Raw genomic sequence first — 23,897 nt, 5'->3', positions numbered from 1 at the left:
ATAAACTGCACCCAATGTTTTTTTTGAAGAAAGAAGAAAATTCAAAAGTTAAATAGGAAAGTGAATGCAAAGAGAATGGATCTCTGAGGAGCTAGGAATGGGGTCAATATGATCAAAATACTCAAAACAAACAAAAAAACAAAAAAACAAAAAAAACCCTGAAATTCCCAAGAACTACTTTAGGGCTTCCTTCCTTGAGCTGAGAAACCTAGTAAATTTTCCAAGTTTGAAAGGTTTTCAAGGTTTTAACTTATTCATATTTATCCCTTTTCATCAAAATAACAGATTTTTCAATGTAGGAAGATTCTGGCTCTTTTAAAGAGAGAATTTAAGCCCATTAAGATATGAAGGTGGATAAAACTCCAATATATGTGTGTATTTGTGCGAGCATGCATGCGTGTGTGTGTGTGTGTGTGTGTGTGTGTGTGTGTGTGTGTGTGTATTTTGGAATTTTGCAGCTATTGAATAATAAAAAAAATTAAAAAGAATCTAAGCCCTATATATCTCAAGTTCAGTTTACATATGTGAAAAGAAATAGTCATAAATTAGGGGTAACAAGTAGAAGTATCTTTCAGTTATGGAAGCTTTTACAGGTTATTTATGTATGGTTTAGTGCATAAAGCAACAATTTACCTTGATGAATCACATTTATAAAAACCTACCTATTCACATAGTACAAAATGCTTGTGTCATTGTTTGCTCTCTAGATGGTACTAGATCCATTTGTCTGATCCATTACTCCCATCAAACATGAGGTTAAACAAGACCAAGTCTTCTGCTTTCTGCCTTCATGGAAACAAGGTCTTGCAGAGAGGAAAAAACAGAGATCTCTGCAGAGGGAGCAGCTGGGATGGAGTTCCTATGACTCATGGGCTGAGAATTTCTCTGCTAATGTCCAAGGTGGTTTGTCAATTGACCCAACTTAGCAGCCTTCTAATGGTATACTATCATGTGGCCTTATTTGGTAATGGAAACAGCATGTTGACATTTCCCCAAAAATCCCTGCATGCATTTCCCCTGGCCTTCTAGTAAGGAAGAAAGCTCCCTTCAAAAACCCCATATTCAGTTTTCTTTTGAATCTTAAACTGGTTTTTGGAAATTAAAATAGGAAATACATAGAAGCATTGTCTTTTCAAGTTCACGAACCCAAACCAACCAAAGTGTCTTAGTTCTCCCCAAAATATGGAGGAAGGTACAGAACCTGAAAAGGTTTCTAAGCAAGTGCTGGATCTTATGAGTATCCCAGGGAAGCACCGGGTGCCAAGCAGTGGAATGATGACATTCACTGTGCCCCAGTGCCTTTCTGTACAGGAATTGAAAAAAGCAATGCAACAAGCAACAACAAATTTCAAATTTCCAAGTTGCCATGCTCACAAGACCAGGAATATAAACCCCATTGCCCTGTCAGGGGTGACCATCAATCTGAGCTGCAGGACTATATAAGCCTTACATGTATGCAGTGTGTTCAGTTAACATGAATCAAGGATACCTACTGTCCAGAAGAGACAGGAAGGTTTACCCTCCAAATATCTCAAAAGCAGGAATAAGAATGAATGATTTAAAGGATGAAATGTTCTGACAAGGTGACATAGAAGCTACAATTCAACATTGAGGATGAAACCAACATTGGATAATAATGGACCATGGACCCAGTGGTGGTATCTATGATCATGCAGGAAGTAAGTGGTAATTGGGGTCAGAGAGAGAGAGAGAGAGAGAGAGAGAGAGAGAGAGAGAGAGAGAAGGAGGGAGAGGGAGGGAGGGAAAGAGGGAGAGGGAGGGAGGAGGAAAGAAAGGAGAGAGAGGGAGGGAGGGAGGGAAGGAAGGAGAGAGAGAAGGAGGGGGAGGAGGGAGGGAGGGAGAGAAGGAGGGAAAGAGAGGGAGGGAGGGAAGGAGAAAAGGTGTAAGAGAGGGAAGGAAGGAGGGAGGAAGGGAGGGAGGGAGAGGGAAGGAGGAAGGGAAGGAGGAAGGAAGAGGGAAAGAGAGAGGGAAGGAGGAAGGAAGGAGAAAGGGAGAGAAGGAAGGAGGGAAGGAGGGAGGAAGGGACACAGGGAAGGAGGGAAAGAGGGAGGAAGGGAGAAAGAGAGAGAGGGAAGGAGGGAGTGAGGGAGGGAGAGAGAGAGAGATCAAGTAGAAGAGTACCCTTGATAAACTGAGAAACGTCCTACCTTTCTTGAAGAACTCCTCCAGTTTGTCCTTGAAAGGCTGCAAGTACTCCTTTGGGGACTCCATACACACCAGCTTCATCTGTTGCTCACTTGCTGCAAAGAGAGGTGTAGGTTAAACTCAATCAAGAAGACATACCTGCTGAGGGCCTGCTTGGGCACTGTGTTTCATTATTAATTGTGCAGATTCCCTGAAAATCACAGTTTAACCAAACTCTTATGAGTAAAAAGAACATAGTCTATGCCTCTTTTTGGGAACAGGGATATGCACAGTCTTCAATTTTCCTTTCAGCCATTCACAAAAAGATCTGTGACCTGTTCCAGGTAAAGTATTCTGCTTTTTTGTTCCTCATAATGGGGACAGGGGTACTTAAGGTCTGATCCTGGGGAAGGAAGGTCCCTAACCTTCCTTAGATCCAAAGACTGAAAGAGATTTTGCTCAAGTTCCCACAAATCTAAATTGCCCCAAACCATCAGGTTAGAGAATCTCCAGGATGCATGCTTCAGTTCAGTTTAGGATGCATTCTGCATGTGCTTCCGATGCCTCTTAGTTAAAGCAAAAAAACAAAACAAAACAAAACAAAAAACAAAAACAAACAAACAAACAAAAAAACAAACCAAAAACCCAAAGGTCCAGTTTCAAGATGAATGTGCTGAGAGTCAGTGTATGCGCTGCCGCACTGAGCGGCCAGAAAGCACTGGATCCCCGCCCCTACAAGCCCCTCTCCCTGCTCATACATCCAAGTCCATCTCTCCTCACTCAAACTACAACTCAGAGTAGAAAAGCATTAGCAGCTAAACTGGCCCAGTGACCTGCAGACTTAGGACACTTAAAGCCACCTAAAAAGGGGTCTAAAATAAGTAGGATACAAAATGTAGAAATAAACCCACCCACCGGTTTTGATGGAGAAATAGACAAATATTAAGTAGCAGGTGATGAGTAAGATTGAGTCCCCCTCTCCTGACTGCTTGACCAATGCGGGGGGACCTAAGTTACAGGGTGACAAGTACTCTTCCCTCCGTTTTGGAGGTTGGAGTGCAACCTTTCAAGATCATAAAATAACCTGCCTTACTCTTGCTACTGAGTCTCCAGCACACTCATTACAAAGTGAGGCCCTTCGACCTCATGCCACTCACCTCCAGCTTCACTAACACATGAATACTTTCACTAGATCCGCTAAACACGGAATTTACAACAAAGGGCTCCCTTGACAATTGGGTTGCCTTGAGCCAGTTTTGGTTATATGGTAACCACAAGAATCAAGAAGAGTTTCTGATGTAAATAAAAGTCCCTTCCCAACTGCTCACTTCCAAAATGCCTTTCTTTTGTGTTTATAGAGTCTTTCAAAATGTAAAGGGCACATTTCTCTACCTTTGCCCCTAGCCCCTTAAGACAGAGTTTCATATGGTATCAGGGCAGACTGGAGCACTCTGTCTAGCTTAGCTGATCTTTACACTCAGGAAAAAGAGGTTTTCTGATGTTTTCTTCATACTTCTGGCCAGTGGCTTCAACTATTGGTCATGGCTGCAAATTACTGATAAAGCCTTGTCTAAGAATCCAAATTAAAGCCTTGGGTTTTTTTTTTAGAATATGTGCTGCCGAAGTGAGTACAAAGCCTTGGATTGTTTTCATAAGTGTATCATGCTTCCAAGTTAAAATAAAATGGAGAAACAGCCATGTAGTGTGTGTCTGTGAAGTACTTAGGGCAGATGGGACTTGAGTGTACCTCTCTGCAAGTAGTCTCCTGACCCTTTTTCTGTTTGGGACATCTTGCTCTTGCCTTGACCTCTGGTTCAGTCTCTCAAGTGCTGATATTACAGGAGGGAGTTGAAAGAGTAAAAAGTACTCTATAACTTTTCTATTATCAGATTTCTCTTTCTTAAGTAGATAAACCATTTGGACAATGGTATGCATACCTCCCGATATCATTATTCTCTTGCTGGAACAATGAAACAGAAGTGCTTTGAACTTGATCGATGCCGGAGGACAGAAGAAGGGGGAGGGGGCAGACGGAGCTGGGACACATTTTGAAGGTGGAACAAACAGATCTGGAGGATGAAGTCAGGGCAGGGTTAAAGAGTGAGAATGTCATAATGGGTGGTCCCAAGTCCATCTAAAAGGGATCGCTGTATCTAAAAAAATGTTCAGTTGTATGTTCTGTTCTGTGTGTGCATGTTTAATGTGTATGTGCATGTGTGTGTGCACATGTGTGCATGTATGAGTGCATGTGTGTGTGAATGTGTGTGCATGAAAGCCAAAGGTTGACACTGATTATCTTCTTTTCACTCTCCCTTTTATTTTTTTGAGATGGAGTTCCTCTCTGAACCAGTGACTTGCCAGCCAGACCCTGGGATCTGACTGCCCTTGCCTTTCTGAGCACTGGGTTTTCAGGCCAGTACTGTCATACCTGGCTTTGACATGGGTACTGGCTGGTTTTGTGTGTCAACTTGACACAGGCTGGAGTTATCACAGAGAAAGGAGTTTCAGTTGGGGAAGTGCCTCCATGAGATCCAACTGTGAGGCATTTTCTCAATTAGTGATCAAGGGGGAAGGGCCCCTTGTGGGTGGTACCATCCCTGGGCTGGTATTCTTGGGTTCTATAAGAGAACAGGCTGAGTTAGCCAGGGGAAGCAAGCCAGTAAAAAACATCCCTTCATGGTCTCTGCATCAGCTCCTGCTTCCTGACCTGCTTGAGTTCCAGTCCTGACTTCCTTTAGTGATGAACTGCAACGTGGAAGTGTAAGCTCAATAAACCCTTTCCTCACCAACTTGCTTCTTGGTCATGATGTTTGAGCAGGAACAGAAACCCTGACTAAGACAACCTGGGTGCTGGTAAGCGGGGCTTAGGTCCTCCCTCATGCTTCGATGGCAAGCATTTCATTGGCTGAGTCACCACCTGACTTAGTGAACTTTTATGACCCTAGCCCTGCTCATCATCTCCTCCCACAAAGCATAAGGAAGGTAGTGAAGATGATCACACCAGCTGGGCAGAGAGGCCAGTGCGCAGACGACTGGGCAAAAAAACTTTGAATGATTTCTGCTTTGAATCATCACTTGACAATGAACTTTCAGAGTGCTATGCTTTTCTCCTGATGAGCAGTTATGACTGAGAACACAAAGTCACACAATTTCTCACAGTATAAATCACTGATTCCTTAAATTCAAAAACCTCTCAGTGATATTCAAGTTCCAGTAACTATTGTTAGAACTATTTTTGTGAGCATAAATAATATGTCATGCTATCAATTTAGAAATAAGAGGGAACTGAAAGCATAGTTGATCCCTTCGAGGTCTCCCTCCTTCCTTCCTTCCTTCCTTCCTTCCTTCCTTCCTTCCTTCCTTCCTTCCTTCCTTCCTTCCTTCCTTCCTCCTCCTCCTTCCTTCCTTCCTTCCTTCCTTCCTTCCTTCCTTCCTTCCTTCCTTCCTTCCTTCCTTCCTTCCTTCCTTCCTTCCTCCTCCTTCCTTCCTTCCTTCCTTCTATGCATGCTCTCTCTCTCCCTCCTTCCCTCCCTCTGTCTACCTCTCTCTCCCTCTCTTTTGGTTTTTCAAGACAGGGTTTTTCTGTGTAAGAGACATGGCTCTCCTGAGATTTGCTTTGTAGACCAGGCTGGCCTGTAACTCATAGAGATCCTCCTGACTCTACGTCCCAAGTATTGGGACTACAGGAGTATGCAGTCATGCCTAGGCAAAAGTTACTTTTTCTAATCAAAGTAAAAAGAGCTTGGGCCCATATAGTCACTAAAGCAAGTCTTCAACTTCTGAAATGAAAAGACTGATTACTGTGGCTCTTCTTTTGTCCTAACAGTTGTGACAAATAGGATGGCTATAAAACTGTTCAAATTTTATGGGCCATATTATTCTCTGCTTAGACCAAGATTTCCCTGAGCTCAGGTGGGCTGTGACTTTTTGTCTTATCTGCAAATGATGGCCCCTGTCTTCCTGTATGACATGAGATAATGCATAAAAGCACTTTTCAGAGTGTGTAGCATTAGCAATCAACTGAACTATTATGTATTATTATGATGATGTCAAACTGGTCGGGGAAGTATTTCACAGCAGGAAGGTTACAGTGTGAGGGGTAGGGGCTAAACGTTGAAGAAGCTGGGTGCTTAGCCACTTTATTTAGAAGATGCGAATAATGCCTCTCATCCCCTTGCTGAGACCCCGCCACCTTTGTGAGAATCCACTGAAGAATGCCAGCAAATTCTCTGGAAATCTGAGAAAACTTGTGAAATCATTCTCAGTGTCTTGGAGCCCTCTGTTTTAGAAATTAGAAAGTAAAACCAGGACAAATGACAGCAGTCCCATGGGTGTGCTCAAAAAAACCCTCTGCACCCCACCAGGCTGGGACTCCCGTGCGACCTGCTGGAATTAAACTTCTCCACAGGATCAAAGGAGAAGGCTGCCCTCAAACTGCCCCTGCACAGTCGCATGTTCCAGTGGCCAGCAGCTCACACACTCCAATTTATTAACTTGGCTTACCCAAGACACTTTAGAACAGACAAATGGGAGACCTAAGACTAATTAATGATGACACTGGAGACTGGAGGGGCACAAAGAAGAGAGGTCATGGACAAATTCGTAAATGCCTCTCATTGTCCAACCAGAAGACTACTTACTAGACAGTCTTGCCAGACCACCAAAGTTGCCTTAAACACAGTCTGTGCCAGGACCTCCAACATTAAAACCAAGCCTGTCTTCTTTGCTCTCTGTAAAACTTTCAACTGTAAAAGACATTAGTTTCTAAAGTTAACTACTAATAAGTGGTTAGTAGTAACAGAGAAATATAAACTGATGTATGAGGAAAGAATAGAAAACAACTAAATCAGACTCTCATTTAAAGGCTAAGCAATTTTTGTGCAGTGAAAAAAATATGTTCTTGAATGTTTTAAGATTTCAAATGTCAAGCTTCTAAGACCAGACTGATGGTTAACTCTTTTTGGCTTTTGACTCTTAAAAGTAAATTTCATTGAGGCACTTTCAAAAAGCAAGTGTATGTCAGAAGAACATAGAAGCAACTTTGATATGTTTGGTCAAAATCATATGTGTTTTGTATCAAAGTACATGGGAAAATATTATTAATTATTGTGATACTACTATATGGACTCAAGTCAGAATGTGGTGTGTGTATGTGCATATGTGTGTGTGTGTGTATGTGTGCATATGTGTGTGTGTGTGTGTGTGTGTGTGTGTATTGCTGAGGATTGTATCCAAGACTTTGCAAAGCCAAACTACACTGTATGTAGAACTGATGCTTCCTGAATCTGCAATCGTCTTCCCTCTGCTTACCTACTTCCCATGCTGCCATGGTTCTGGGTGAGCTCTATTTATTCTTAGGATTTGTAAGCTCTGTCTTTCCCACAAGCTCCATGTTCAAAGGACCAGCACTGAGGACTGTCAGGGGAACATATCAAATTGTTTGCTTATAAACATGTTTGTGTTGTATTAGTGGGTTTTAGGTAAGAGGGGGAAATCAGAGCCAGACTGTAAAAAGTATCTGATGCTTAATGAAGGAATTCCTTGAATCCATACATCAACTTAGCAAATATCTGCGAGGCCACTATGATGTGCATGAAATTGGACCAGGCACTGGGGAGATGTTGGTGAGAGAACTACACTAATGTCTTTCCCTCACTCACTGGAGGGAGGGAGTCACTGACTCTTCTTATACAGCACACAGTAATGGCTGTATTTACACATCTTTCCTGTCAGAGTTAACAGGATGCACAATATTCTCATGCTTTCCACACATCAAGTAACTCATGTATGTATGGGTTTTGTTAAAAAGTGACCACTTTGCTCCCCCAAACATGCTTTTGTTAAAAATAAACTTTAAAGAAAAGTGTATTTAGAAATCAAAATCTGGATAATAGCTTAACTATACACTTTTTAATGATATCAGCTTTGATGTGAACTATTACTTCTACAAAAGGTAGAAAGCAGATTTTGAACTAATAAAATATTAACGTGCTTTCACGTGCTTGTTAAAAGTCAGCATGGTGGTCCTATTTTGTAGGACTTCCAAATCTTTCTCTCTCCCTCTGTGCCTCCTTCCCTCCTGTTCTTTGTCCCTTTCTTCTACAATAATAAGGATGGGATCCAAGGCCTTATACATGTTACAGAAAAGGTCTATTACCAAGCAACATGCATATATGTATACACACACACATACACATATATATACACATATATACATATAAACAATATTTGTATACGTGTATATATCTATGTATGTATACATACAATATACATGAAAAGGCAATGTAAGGAGAGATTTCAATGGGATTTTTCAAAGCAGCCAGATGATAAACTCCTAGAAGCATGTATAAATAAAGCATGTATTTCCTGTGCATGATTTTTCATAGTTACATTACAAATATTTGAGAGCATGGAGTGGTAATAGGTAGCGGTGGTGTCATCGACAATCTTAGGCCAAAGTAGATGGGCAAGAGTGAAGGAAAAATCTATTCTAGGAGAAATCCATATAACACAGATTTGAAGGACATTGCTTTGTGAGTATTTTTTGCCAAGTAGCTCTCCAAAGGCCACATTTCCAGGTTCAAGTTAGACAGCTGTGCACCAAAGATCCAGTTGTGGACAATCTACATGCAACCAAAGATGTTTCTTTAGTTGTAGTTCGGGAATTCTGCTAGTATCATATGCAAAGTATTTCTTCCAAGGACTATCTATACAAGAACAACATCTGTTTTTAAACTGGATTAAAACACTTCAGTGGAGAACTGTATATTAGGAAATAAAACATAGGGCTTGCATATTGGATCAGGATGTTGCTCCAGGATACTGCAGACACTGCTACATAAACTTTTGCATGAATGTGCTGTCCTACATCAGTAAACTCACAGTACTTCTACCTCTGAGGCTAGATAGAACCTTATGTTGAATGTTCAGCTTTGGTATTCCACAAAATAGAAATAATCTAATTATCCACCAAATGATGGATGAAATAAGTAAAATGCATTTCATATACATCATGAAATATTATCTGGTCATTAAAAATGACATGATACATACTGCAACATGAATAAACAATTTAAAACACTATTGTAAATGAACAAAGCCAATGACAAAATATCATGTATTGTATAATTCTGTTTGAAACAGTCTAAATAAACAGAATCAAAAAGACAAAATATATTAGGGATGTCTAGAGCTTGAAGAGGAAGGTATGTGTGTGTGTATATGTGTGTGGGGGTAATGACTAAGACATACAGTGTGTTTTTCCTAGAGTAGTAAATAATTCTCTAAAATTTTTCTAAAACACATTTATGGCTACACTACTCTGCAAAAATAGTAGATTTCACTGCATTGTACATATTAAATGGGTGAATTATATTTTTCTTAAAAATAACAAAAATGGTAATTAAAAGTCAGATTTAAACTGAAGCTAAAATGAACTGGTAAAAGAAAAACATCTGGCTTCCTTTTAGAAGGCGAATTTTAGAATCTTAAGTACAACTATGATTTTCATCATAGTTATAAATATATGTATATCAGAGTGGATCAGAACTCGGAAATAGCCTTGTGACATAGAAATACTTGAGAAACCAAATGTAATAGTCTATCTCCAAAATATAGCAACATGTAGTAACTAATAAAATTCTACTAAAAACAGCTGGAACTAGACAAGAGAGTGGCAAGAAATACAAATAAAAGTCTGTTAATATTTAAAAAGTTAATAGCCCTGAACATTGGTGCAGGAGAAAACTTTCTGAATAGAGCACCAACAGCTCAGATACTAAGATCAACAACTGATAAATGGGACCTTCTGAAACTGAAAAGCTTCTGAAAGGCAAAGAAGACTGTCAATAGGACAAAAAAGCAACCTACAAAATGGGAAGAGATATTCAGCAACCCTACATCCAACAGAGGGCTAATATCCAAAATTTATATATATATTCAAAAAAGCTCAAGAAATTATATACTAAATATACTAAATTATACACTAACAGTCCAAATAACTCAATTAAAAACTGCAATATAGAGCTAAACAGAGAATTCCCAACAGAGGAATCTCAAATAGTGGAACAGCACTTAAAGAAATGTTCAGTGTCCTTGGTCATCAGGGAAATGCAAATCAAAATAACCCTAAGGTTCTATTTTACATCTCCCAGAATGGCTAAGATCAAACACTCAAGGAACAGTACATGCTGGTGAGGATGTGCAGCAAGGGGAACACTCCTTCATTGCTAGTGAGAGTGCAAACTTGCACAACCACTTTGGAAATCAATATGTCAGTTTCTCAGAAACCTGGGAATAGTTCTATCTCAAGACACAGCTATACTCATGCTCAACTATACTTCAGGGACACTTGCTATGAACATAGCTATGTTCATAGCAGATTTATTAGCCAGAAACTGGAAACAACATAGACGGCCCTCAGCTGAAGAATGGATAAAGAAAATGTGGTACATCTACACAATGGAATACTATTTGGCTATTAAAAACAAAGACATCATGAATTTTGCAGGCAAATGGATGAAACTTGAGAATATCATCCTGAGTAAAGAACCTGGGAGTCAGAAAGGCATGTGTGGTATGTACTCACTTATAAGTGGATATTAGCCATAAAGTGCAGATAACCATGCTACAATCAGCAGACCCAAAGAAACTGGGTAAGAAGGAGGTCCCAAGGGCAGAAGTGTGACTCTCACTCAGAAGGGGAAAGTAAATGGTCATTGAAGGTAGATGGAGAGAGAGAACCGGTCAGGAGATGGGGTGAGGAGAGAAAGGAACGGGGAACCACAAACAGGTGTGGAGAAAGCAGGGGAAGGAGGGCTGGGAGTGAGAATGGAAATTGGGGGAAGGGGTAGCATCTCTAGGGACTGGATGGAGGCCTGGAACAGGTGAGGATATGGGGAGTCTATGGGGGTGACCCTAACTGAGATCCCTACATGAGAAAGATGTAGAAACTGAAGTGGCCCCTTCCTGTAGCCAGGAAGGACTTGCAGAGGAGAGAAGGAAACATCAGTCTACCCACAAAGCCTTCAACTCAGAATTTGTTTTGCCTACAAGATGCTCAGGGATAACGATGGAGCAGAGACTGAGGGAACAGCTAACCACTGACTGGTCTAACTTGAGACTCATCCCATGTGAGAGAGCCAAATCCTGACATTATTAATGATACCCTGCTCTGCTTGCAGACAGGAACCTAGCATAACTGTGGCCTAAAGAGGCTTCAACCAGCAGCAGATGGAAGCAGATACAGAGATCACCCACTAAGCTTTGGACAGAGCTCAGGGAGTCTTGTGAAAGAGTGGGGCATAGAGGTGAGCAAGCTGGGGGTGGGGGTTCAAGGACACCACAAGAAGGGCCACAGAGTCAACTAACTGGGACCATGAGGACTAACAGAGCCTGGGCAGCATGTGGGAGCTGGACCTAGGCCCCAGCCCTATCCATCTGTAGTAATGTGCAGCTTGGACTTCATGGGTCCACCTAACAAATAGAGCAGGAGCTGTCTGGGTCCCCTGCCATTGGATTCCCTTCCCCCACCCGGACTGCCTGGTTGGGCCTCAGCAGGAGAGGATGTGGCTAGTTCTGCTCAGACTAGACGTCACAGGGTGAGGTGGTACCCGAGGGGAGAGGATAATGGAGTAGAGATCTGTAAGGGTGGAACTGGGAAGATGGGAGGGCATGGGGCTCTGATCCAGGTGTAACACGAATAAAATAAAAACAAGTTAAAACACAAATAGTTAAGATGGCTTAGTGGACAACCTGGGTTCAGTTCCCAGAAACCACATGGTGGCTCACAATTACCTGTAACTTGACTTCCAGAGGAACTAACACTCTTCTGGCCTTTGGAACATCCTCCCTGTATACAATTCACATAAACCCACACAAATACACACACAAATACACACACACACACACACACACACACACACACACACACACTTTTCAAAAAATTAACAACAGCCTGGCTATGGTATAGAATCCTGTGATGCCAGTAATTAGAAGAGGCAGAGGCAAGGCGGGAATCATGAGTTCAAAGCAGTCTGGGTTCCATTCTGATACCTTCTCTCAAAATACTCAAACAACCTTCCAAACAGCAACAGTAACAACAACCCTGAATAAACAACACTAACAATAAAAGATTAAAATAACAGTTTAGAAACATTATTGTAAAATAATGTTCTGTGAATTCACCAGTCCCCCCACTCTACCTAGCGCAGGAGCTGGCAGTGAAATTTCATAGCGGGTGCTTCCCTTCTGTGTCCCCCGTCCTGGGAGTTGCAACTCCCTGTTTGCTCTGCTGTCTTTGCTGCCCCAGCCTCCTGCCCCATCCTGACCTCCCTGTCAGCTTCCTAGCTCTATCATTAAATATGGTGTTCTTTTGGATTTTATACAAGGTTTCCTTTCTTGCCGTGCTATGCCATTGCATCCTAATAAACATTTCAGTGACCCTCTGTAAGAGGTGACCGTCCTTCACACACCTGGCCCACAATTTCACTTCCTGGTGCTCTCTGAGATGCACTGATATCTATCAAACTGTTTGTGCCTCCTGAACTGTTCTTTTTGCTCACGATTGCCCGATTTGTCCCTATACTGGAGGCAAGTTACAACATCTGGTATACCAGCCCCCTGTTTTTTATCTACCATGGCTTCCATGGAGTTTGCCTGCAATTTCTCAAACAGCCCGCATGGCCCTGGAGTGGCTATCTCCTGCCTACTGCCCCTCAAATTCCTGCCATCCCTCTTCTACTTGAATTATTGTTACATATATGTATATAGATACAGATAGATCACACCTAGTAGTAGATCCATAATCTCTAATGAGTCCCTGAAGCCAGGCACTCTGCCTTCCCTGCTCTGCATTCCAGTCTGCATAGGTGATATCTGATATTCTAGCTCTAGGCAAGGGATGTCTTTCGCAGGAGAGGAAGACTTGGAACCACCTTTAAGAGCTGGTTACAGACAGGCAAGGGTTAAAGGACAGCAACAAATGACTTGTATGAGGCTGGCGTCTGTGAAGCCTCACAACTTCACTGAAACCAGCCAAGCAGGCACGGATTCCCGTGTGGGTGAGCTGTGAACAGAAATGGAATGAGTTGTATACAGAGCTTAGAGATGGTTCAGAGCAACGCTCTTGCATAAGGAGGAAGAGGGGCACCACTGCTGCTTGGCACTATGCCACACATTAGGGACAAATGTCTAACAAGACCCACATTCTTCTTATAAAACTGCCACCTACTGACAGTGAAACAAAACGAAACAAAAACAAAAATTCCACGAAATCAATACATTGTATTACAGTGTGGTGAGTGTCACGGAACACTGGGTCGGGCACTCTTAATGTATATTGGGCTGGGAAAGGTTATTCGGAAAGGTTATTCAGAAAGGTCAGCTTACGAAACATTGAAATGCCAAGAGAAGCAATGGAAGAAGCAGCGAGAAGCAATGGAAGAAGCAGCGCCAGGAATGACACTAAAGCATGTTGAGGTGGCACAGTGGCGTAGTATGTCACAAGAGCTAAGAGACCTCCTCTCTTTGGTTTCCTATTGTTCAGAGTTTAGCTTCAAGGAAAAGTGTCTGTAAGAACAGATCTCCAACTCCAGAGATTTATCAGGTGATATGCTGGGGAGGGTGGTTCTAGAGTCTGCAAAGGGACAAGGACATCAGGAGGTGCCAAAAGCACGGGGGGCATAGAGCCCTCTTTAAAGAAGTCGGGAAACATCCCACCATGAAGATGCTCGACTGGAGATTTTAATTGAAGTAAGGAAGCAGGCCATGAGCGAGCTCGAGAGTGGAAACCCAGGGTATTACTCAGGACATGTTAAGCTTGAAATGTTAACTAGACACTCATGTTGTATATAAAAGCATGCACTTGAGGACACATGACTGGGACAAAAATACACCAGGGAGTCATGGACATAAAATTGGTATTTAAAGCCACAGCAATAGATGAGTTGCCAAGGAGGGACTGTAGCCAGAGGAGAGAGGACTTCAGCACACAGCCTGGGGCATGCAGACACTGCAGGACAGGCCAGCTGGGAGGAAAAATGAGAAACGAGGAACGCAGAATTATACGTTGCAAGAGGAAAACAGTACAGCAGGAAGGACCAAGCTCACAGCTCTATACAGACCTGCTGAGCATCAAAGAAGATAGACTGGAGACCTGCCGCATGGGAGTCAATGATGGCGTCACAATGTTCACTGCTAAGTGGGGGCAGGGAGTGGTATGCCAAGATGGAGGAGGGCAGGCTAGGTGGACTGCATCCCACCCTGCAGTCATGGATGTTTAGAGTTAAGTTTCAATATGTATATGGAATTAAGCTGGAGAAAGAATGGCTAAAGCACAGGCGAGCCGAGGAGAGTTCATTTTCAGGTGACATGAAAAGACCGCCACAGCCCTGAACCTTGCCCTCAGCGAGCGGAGCTGTTCTGGAAGGCTGTGGAACAGTAAGGAGGCACTGTGGAACTTCTCACTGCTGGAAGAAGAACTTGAGGGTCTTATGAGTAGCCCTACTTCCTGTCTACTATCTTCTTTCTGACTGACCATGAGATGTAAACCATGAGTGTTGGGATTTCTATAACCATACAGTCCCAGCCATGATAGGCTATATCCACCCAGAACTGTAAAGCCAAAAGAAATTCTTTCTTTATAGAGACTTCATCAAATTAGATCAGAGAGCTCTAGGAAGATGGATCAATGGGTAAAAGTCTTGCTATGCAACCACAGAGACCCGAGTTCAGACTGCAAGTGCTCATGTAAAAGCTAGATGTGGTGGTAAGAACCTGTAACTCCAGTGCCAGTGGGCAGAGACCGTTAGATGAAGGGGGCCATTGGCTACTCAGTCTATCTTAAACAGCAAGCTCAAGGTTCAGTGAGAGACCTTGCCTCAATAAAAAGAAGAACAATGGTTGAGGAAGATGTGATGTCAACCTCTGGCCTCTACACATATGTGTAAACACACACACACACATATGTATGCACGCACGCACACACACACCAGATCAGTTTATAGTTGCCTGAGATGTTTCAGAGATCTTCTCCTGGAGTAGGACTCTGTCGAAAGAACAGTCCATTGGGCTGTCCTGATTAAGTACAGAAGGGTCACAGCCCTCTAGGGAGTGGGTGCCTCTTTCTCCAGAGGAATGTTGTGTAAAAATAAACCCACCAGGAAACTCAGGCCCAGGGGAATCCCATGATTCTGATTCACTTCACGGAGGGAGGCTGCTGGAGATCAAATGCACCTTAATGTCCCATGATTGTGACTATTTTGCATGAAAAAATTTAAGTCGAAGTGACAGGGCTAAGTGAGGACCTGCCAACACGCTTTAGAACGTCTGGAAAGATTTGCGAAGCAGGGCCAGCAAGTGCAGCCTTTGCACGGTATTGTCTACCCGATTCCTAGGACCCTCCTATCAGACATCAGAGCTGAGTCACCGTTTCCACTGTGATGATTATGTGGTTATGGGTGCAGCCTTGGTCTGTGAGACATTAGCATGAAAAATATTCATTAATCACCTACCCACGACCAGCCTAAATACAGATGGATTGGGCATGATTTGATTTATAGAGTGTTAAATGATGCAGCCATTTACCAAAAAAATGTTCCCTGCACAGGTCTCCATGAAAATTGTCATCTTTAGAAGCCTTCATTTGAACTAATGACTGTAATTCCAAAAGGTCTTGTGAGATATATAAATAGATAACTTGAAAGATAAAGCATTATCATGAAGAATTCATGAATTTTTGCCATAAATCTATATGTAAGAGAAATCCATTTGTTTAGGGAAATAAGGATATTTCAAGCAATAGACAGAAAAACTGGGTCAATCACCCTTGCACTGGGAAGGCTGACTGGAGGTTTATTAGTTGCAGGCTAACCTGGGCTACATAGTGAGTTTCAGCTCAGGCTGGGTTGTGGAATGATACCTGGTGTCAAAAAAAAAGTGTCTTTGTATGATGGGGGGAAAGAGAAGGAAGAAAGGAGGGAGGGAGGAAGAAGAAAAAGGAGGAGGAGGAGGAGGGGAGAGAGAGAGAGAGAGAGAGAGAGAGAGAGAGTGAGAGTGAGAGAGAGAGAAAGAGGGGGGAACAAAAGCCCATTCAACAAGACAGACTGCCAGACTGACCATAAGCCGTGTGAGGCAGGAGCTAAGCATGACATCACTAGGCTTCGAAAGGGAAGGGAATCATCTTGGAGAAGACCAGCAGTTAGCTTCTAAAAAGTACTATAAAGGTAACAGACACATGTGCAGAAAAGTAAAATAACAATAAAAAACTAGTAGTGGAAAACTCTTCCATGGTACCACGGCAAGAGAGCGGAGCCAGCATGTTCCCTTTTGTTTTTCTATGTCTCGGCCTCTGCATCACAGCCTGGCTGTCTGTAAAACACACAGGCTATCTTTATACATGAGCTTTTATATACCTACAATTGCCAATATAACATTTATAATTTCTATTCAACTTTCACTTATACTTTCTGACGTTCTTTTGTAAAATTCATGAGCAGCGCATTGTGTTTTAGAGTCATAAGAGAGTTTCAACCGTGTGTGCCGTCGTTCCCTCAGCAGTCCCACTGCAGCTGGGCAGGAAGGCCTTTCTGCGCAGCCGTCCTACAGGGAGCCAGGGACTGAGCTATGACTGTCCATACAAATGTATTCTGAATTCAGATTTGCCTCCTTAAGCTGTAGCAGGCTAAACTACATGCAATGTGGGAAAACAGTTTTTGGAGTTCTCCAAACATGGAGGTCACCATGGCTTTTGGTACAGCCAAAGCTTACACTACTGTGAGGGATAGAGAGGGGAGTCTTTGAAAAATGTGATTTCCATGCCACTTTGCAGAGGTGGCTGGGCCTCCTTTCAGAGGCTAGAACTGTTGTCTACCACTGTAATACAGGAACTTGAAGTGATTATCCTCTAGAAGGTATAACAGCAAGAAACAACTTAGCCAAACAGACAATAACTAGCTATCTATAAAAATCGACAAAAAGTTTTAGATTGTTTTGGAAGTCTATTAAATAAACCAGCTTGTGTGTTTGTGTGTGTGTGTGTGTGTGTGTGTGTGGCATCCTAATGACACGTTTAACTTTGTCAATATTAACACATATTTACATCAAACGCTATTTCTCAAATATACATCTCTGTATTTGTAAACAATGTAGGATGTTCGGATTGGCCGGTCAACAATATCAAACAATGATTTGGATGTATGGCACACTGAGCCATCCGTGGAAGAGAAAGGGAGCCTGCAGTCTGGGGCAGCCCACTGGAATTACTTCAAGTATGTACCTATAATTAGTGGGAATTCATGAGTAAAAATCACGAGGAGGCTGCCGGTAGAATCGCTGAGGGCGGGGCCAAGCTCTTACTTCCACAGCAATTATGCAGGCGGGAGAGCCAGGCACTGGGCTCCCTGCTCCGGTTTATCACGTCAAAAGGGTTATTTTATGACAGTGGTTACTCCACTGGCACGACACAATTGCACAGACACAGAAATCTTGAGGGCAAAAGGCTTTCTCCTTCCACAGAGGTCAGCAAACGGGTGGTCGAGGCAGCCAGACTCCTCTTGAGACTTTCTCTCCCAGTAGTACAGACAGCTGGCTGCAGAGAAGTCAGTGGTCAATGCACCCAACTTAACAGCAAAATGCAACCTGTTTCCACACCGCTCAGCTGGGATGGTAGCAAGCCCTTCTGGGGGTTTCTGACCTCAGAGCCCAGCGGTTCCATCTTCCTAGGTATTTACGTCAACTGTAATTTTCTACTCTGGGAAGTGTTTACATCTAAATAGATCATAAAGGAAATAAAAGTCAGAAGATTGAAAGCCACAGAAGAAAACAGAGGAGGGGTGTGTGGAAAGTTACTTTAAAAAACACACTTCATTAGCGCAGTGGCTGGATTTCGGTATCTAGACTTGGCTACAGGAATCGCTGGCCAAGCTCAAGGCTGGCCACTCGCTGATCAATGTGCCACTGTCGTCAGATTTAATGCAATATTTGGCTCAGGCCTTTTTTTAAAAAATCCCCTATTCCAGCTAAAATATTTACACAGTCCTATGTGTCTCACTTAATGCTTGTTAAGCAATCGTCCTTTAAAACTCCACAGACTCTTGTAAATCTGTCAGGAGAATTGTGGCCTATAAACAAGGCTTCACATAAAGAGGGCCACATTGTCAGTTTGCCGGGAGTCATGATTTCTCAGGATGTGTTTGAAAATAAAGTTGAAGATCAGAAATAGTTTAGAGTGGGTAACGAAGTGGCCAATGGTCTCCCTTGCCGTACAGCGGGAAGCTTCTAGACACTGACCTTAGCTTTCGGAAGGCATGTTCTCCTGTAAACCTGTCATGGATCCTACCTTGCTCTTGAGTTGTGGCAAAAGGAGAGCTGCAGGTCCAGCAGTCCTTGGTAGTCTGCATCCCAGTGTCTGTCCAATTAGAGGACATGAGCTGGTGAGACTTGTAAGTGGAGACTATTGTGTGGTTACATGTGATTTGTGTGGTGTATGTTAGGGAGAATGAGGGGCTGTGAGACGGCTGATTTGGAGATAAGCAGGATTCTCTGAGAAAGGCGTGGTGTTATATAATAAAGCCCAAAATGATCACCAAATCAGACATCAGTCCTTATTCTAATGAGCTAAAAAGATAAATTTTAAAGTAAAGTAGGACCGTCGGAGCTCTCTCTTGCTGTCTTGGGTACGCCAGGCATTCATCTCTGTGTCTTAGAGGTGACCAGCTACTTTAGTACAATCATGTAAGCTGTTCAATCACGTGTTCTTAGTCGCTTAGCTAGCTGTCTTATTTTTGCCGTTGCATCTAAGAACTTACCATTATGGATTGTGGTTTACAATTACTTTTATAATGGATTTAAAGATAAAAAAATAATTTTAAAATGTACACTCTTAATTTGAAAAGTTACCCTAAAGCTTAAAATATTCCATTTTGGATTAGGCTCCTAACCCAAAGGGAAATATGGATTTATAAAACATAGTAACTCCACGCTACAGAATCACTCGAAACAAGAGGCAGCAGTATTTTCTGATGCTCTCTGTGTGGTTGTAACTGGGAAGGGTTTTGGAAATGCATCTGTGAAGTTGCAGAACAGAATCCAGAGCATATGGCATGCATCTTCCTACCCTAGTCAGATCCGGAAGTTGAACTGTTGCCTGTTCTTAGCAGCAGAAAAAACCCGAAAACAACTAGGGGTAAATTTCTTCTGTAGAAGTGGGGAAAATACTTGTTCTTAAAATGTGTTTCTAAAGGGCTTGATATTTCAGCGAGTTTATTTAAAATTAGCAGTTTGCTCAGTGCTTAGAATAAATATTTGCTGAAAAAATAAACACATTGAAAAGGTTGAACAAGGTCCTCCTACCCTGCAGATTTTTCTTCTTTATACTGAGGGATTCGATGATGGTTTTAACAACCATCGAAATGATCCAGAAAAGTAATTTAAAAACACAAATGGTTTTTGTGTTTTTTCAGGTTTCATGTGTTATCCAGCACCCTAGATTTCTATTGGTTGTTTCCTTTTTGTGTTAGCGAGCAAGGATGGTTGGTTGTCCTACCCTGTGTGGTCCTCCAATCTTTCGTGGACGTACATATCTTTGTCTAACTCCTTCAAACTACTACAAGTTCTTAACCTTTACAGTCCAAAGTGGATCATCTTTATGTTTCTGTCTCATACTGTCAACTCTAGCAGCATTTCTGCATTAGGTTACCTCCTTCGTTTTTCATGAGAACTCAAAGTTTGGTCCTGTTATGCGCTCCGTTTTTAACTAGGGTGAGAAAAGTCACACAAATCACTTGTAGCTGAGGCAGAATCTGAGCCCATGGTTTCAGCCTCCCTTTGTGCGACCCTGTTCTTACCTCTACAGTCTCCAGGGAAGCTCTGGAAAAACTGGGCCACTGGTGAACATGCCTCAGGGACTCTAAAGACCCTGGGGAAACATTAGCCAAACCTCCAAGTGTTGTTATGGGGACCCATTTATTTGAAATAGGAAACAGAGGGCCTAGTAAGAGGTGAGGTTTCTGAATGGCACGAAAACCATCAAAACCAGGGTTGCTGGTCACCAGGTAGGCCCACTGTGCTTCCTGTGACTAAAAGTCAGAGGCACAGCCCACAGCCCCTGTCCTCCTAAACCAAGAAGCCTCGGGGAGAACCCAAGAAGAAAGGTAATTGCTAAAACTCCCAATTCTCTTTGGTCTGACTAAAGAGATCTCCTTCTAATTGGTCATTTGGTTTTCTGACAAAGACAGTTTTCACTTGTGCATTGTGAATCTTCCATGAGATCCTAGATACACAATTTACTTGGGGAGAGAAATGTTTTGGTATTCACGAACACCCACAGATCTTCTTCTGTTTAGAAAATATTTGGACCTGATACAAGTTTACGATGCTGTAGCTTGAGCACTGGCTTGTCAACCAAGACGGGAGTGCCCGGCCTGCCTGCAGGATCCTAGTCTTACTGCTTCCTCTCCCAGACTTTGGTCTACTTCTGTGGAAGAATGGTTAAACCATTCTACCAGTGTAACTTTGTGGATACCTCCTCACTCTTGTTTTATCAAACGTGTCAAGTTAGTGGTTATACAGTTAGTACAGACTCGGGTTAAAAGCTCGCAGCTTATGCGCCGCTGTCTGCTGTCCTTGTTCTCTCACTTCTGAGTTTGTCCCTGTCAAGAGAAGCTGTGGTCTTTCTAAACTTGATTGTGTTCGTTTCTCGTTTTACGGAATCTTTGTAATTTCATTATTTGACGGGACACTGAAGGTATATGGCTGTGTAAATGGTTCTGCTTGTGTTCATTTAAATGAAAAGGGTCAAATGCTATTATTGTTAAACATAGGTATAGGACATCAGGGGAGAACAGGAAGCCACAGCATCAGAGTATGGTGGCCCCAGGACAGGAAGAGGGCACAGATGGAAAAGGCAGTGAGCTCCATAGAACCCCGAAGTCTAGCTAATAGAACTGTATTAGTTTTGACAAACACTCCACAGCAATCCATGGTGATGAGACTGGGGAAGCTGGATGAAGGTCCTATGAGAACCAGCCAGGAACATCTATGCAACTTTTACATTTTAATTGGTTAAAATTATTCCAAAATGAAAAATAATAGACAAACACAAAATAGATTTTAAAGGTTGAGAATGATTATAAAGATCTGGAAGGTTTTATGTGGGCATCTGTGAGTCATCGCCGTACTTTAAAAAGTGCCAGATCTGCTATGAGTACAGATTGTATGAGGAAAACCTGAAGGGCTACAGTTGATTTCATAGTCATGGAAAGGTATCATTGTCAGAAGTCCATTCTAGACTAAAGGGTGAGGGATAGAGTGTCTTCTTCTATGAGTACTTGCTTTGGCCAGTTTTTGCCCCCATTGACTGGATGCTACACTGAATATGAGTTCTACTTCTAGGCACTATCAAATCAAGAATACTCGAGGCATGGATTAATTCAAGACAGATCTTTGAGAATCACTTATAAAGAACACACCTGAAATTTGAGCCTGATAAAACTTTACAGTTGGCTTTTTTATCCTGTAAGTGTTCAGATTCCCTGGGATTTTCAGTTATTCCAAGTCACTTAAGTCTAGAAATCCATTCAACAACCCACTGAATAAGAGTTTTGTACTGTACACTAACACTCCGCAGCCATATCAATCTAGTAAGATCAAAGTTGGATTGCATCTTCAGAATTACCTAGCAACTTCTAAAGGCATCTGTTTTGCCTGTTTACAATAACAGTCTTCTAATTGTCGGAAGCTAACGGAGTCGCCATCCCTGGTCCATCAAACTTTAGACAGCTTTAAAGTCTGTTTCTTGCAAGAGTTGATCCTCTGATGCTTGTTGACATCTATAGACATTAAGGATTTAATCTTTCTGAGATTGCCAGTTTCTCTCTGAGAGCAAAGTTAGCAACTGTCTTAGTTTTTTATTAGTGTAATAAAATCCATGGTGAAAAGCAGCTCACAGGGAAAGACCTGACTGATCTTAGACTTCCAGGTAATAGCCAATCATTGAGGGAAGTGAAGGCAGGAACCTGGAGGCAGGAACAGGAAGCATGGACCCACGGAGAAACACTATTTCCTGGTTCTCTCAGCCTGTTTCTTATACAACTCGGGACCACCAACCCAGGGATAGCAGCACCCACACCAAGCTGGGCTCTCCCACATCAGTCATTAATCTAGAAAATGCCCAGAGGCTTGACCATGGGCCAATCAGGTGAGGGTATTTTCTCAACTGAGATTCCCTTTTCCCAAAATCACTCTTTGATTGTGTCAAGTTGCCAAAACCAACAATTATCTGAAACTGAATCATTTCTATCATTAGTGATTTGTCTGATTATCTATTTACTCGGCAGATACAGAATGAATGGTGAGCATATGGCATGTCCTGTCAGGCATAATACAAAGAAACTAAAAGTGCCATGTTAAATATATACCTACAATGAAGGAAGATGACAGAAGAAGGCAAATTTATAGAAAATAAATAGAAATTAAGAGCAACACCAAAATAGAGAGTTGCAGTGGAGATCTTGAATTTAAAGTGACTCCTGAGGCCTGGGCAGGCAGAGAAGGCTCAAGTCCTGGAGCCATGGGCCAAAGGGAATAAATAGCTACTGCAAAGGTCCTGAGGTAGAGACAAGGTTCATCAGGCTGGAACCAGAGGAAGTATTATGTGGCTAACAGGGCAGGACTAGATGGGAGTGGCAGAGGTAGAGGAAGTAAAGGTAGCATCTGAAGTCTATGGCTATGAGATTAGATCTTGGGACTGAAGAGATGGCTCAGCAGTTAAGAGCACTGATTCCTCTTCCAGAGATCCTGAGTTCAAGTTCCAGCAACCACAAGGTAGCTCCCAACCATCCGTAATGGGATCTGATGCCCTCTTCTGGCATGCAGGTGTATATGCAGATACAGTGCTTATACATGAGAGAGAGGGGGGGGGGGATCTGATGCCATGTGTTAGGAGCACTTCAGCCAACTGAGGATGTACACTGTACAAAGATGGAAGCAATGCAAGAAGCCAAGGCATTCTGAAGGCGAGTGTGAACAGAGCCCACAGATGGACTCAAGTCCATATGCAAAGGCACAAAGGGGAGTAGAAGACACCATCTACTGTGCTCACACTGTACTTAGGGATTGCCTTCATATGCTCCTATAAATTCTACAGAACTCATGGGAGTGAGTAACGGTGCCTTAATTTTAGTTCTTGGATATTGGGAGGTGAGGAAACCCAATGACGTGCCAAGGGTTAGACAGTTTATAAATCAAAGATTTTTTAACTCAGGTCTTCTGACTCAGACTTTTCCAAAAAAGGAGCTATTTTTATGCTTATCAAAGAAAAACAAAGAAACGAATTAAATTCTCTTAATGGCGCTGCTTTATGGACACAGAATGAAACAGTATAAAGTGGGAGGAGGCAGCCAGGACAGCAGGACTCAACCAACTCATGCCCACCACCTGGAGAAGGCACAAGCATGGCTCCAAAGGAAAACACACACTTCTTCCATTAATGTAATGGACAAGTCAAGCCTCAGTCTCCGTATCCTTTCTTCTCTTGGTATAATTCATCTTTGAAGGCATTCCACTCGGGAATTGTGTGACCTTTACCCACTATGCCACACTTAATTGGATGCTTCGCCTGAAAAATCACAGTGCTGTTCAGCTTTTTACACCCACAGCCTTTCTCAAACATTTATCCCAGTTCCTTAAGGCCTGTTTTGTTGAAATGATTTTACAAAAATAAATCATATCAAAGATTTTTTTTAAAAAAATTATTT

General features: G+C 42.4%; 1 protein-coding gene across 1 annotated transcript in view; it reads right to left on the bottom strand.

The window, feature by feature from the left end:
* The window catches only part of LOC127685716 (formin-1-like), a 248,884-nt gene that overhangs the window by 79,035 nt on the left and 145,952 nt on the right, over positions 1-23,897 (bottom strand). The window contains exon 13 of the mRNA XM_052183177.1: positions 2,169-2,261. Coding sequence (XP_052039137.1) covers positions 2,169-2,261 — 93 coding nt within the window. The remainder of the gene's footprint in view (positions 1-2,168; positions 2,262-23,897) is intronic.

The sequence above is a fragment of the Apodemus sylvaticus genome, chromosome 5 (genome assembly GCF_947179515.1).
Source record: "Apodemus sylvaticus chromosome 5, mApoSyl1.1, whole genome shotgun sequence".
Taxonomy (NCBI): domain Eukaryota; kingdom Metazoa; phylum Chordata; class Mammalia; order Rodentia; family Muridae; genus Apodemus; species Apodemus sylvaticus.
The sequence above is the reverse complement of the archived record's forward strand: the minus strand, read 5'-3'. Positions and strand labels throughout refer to the sequence as shown.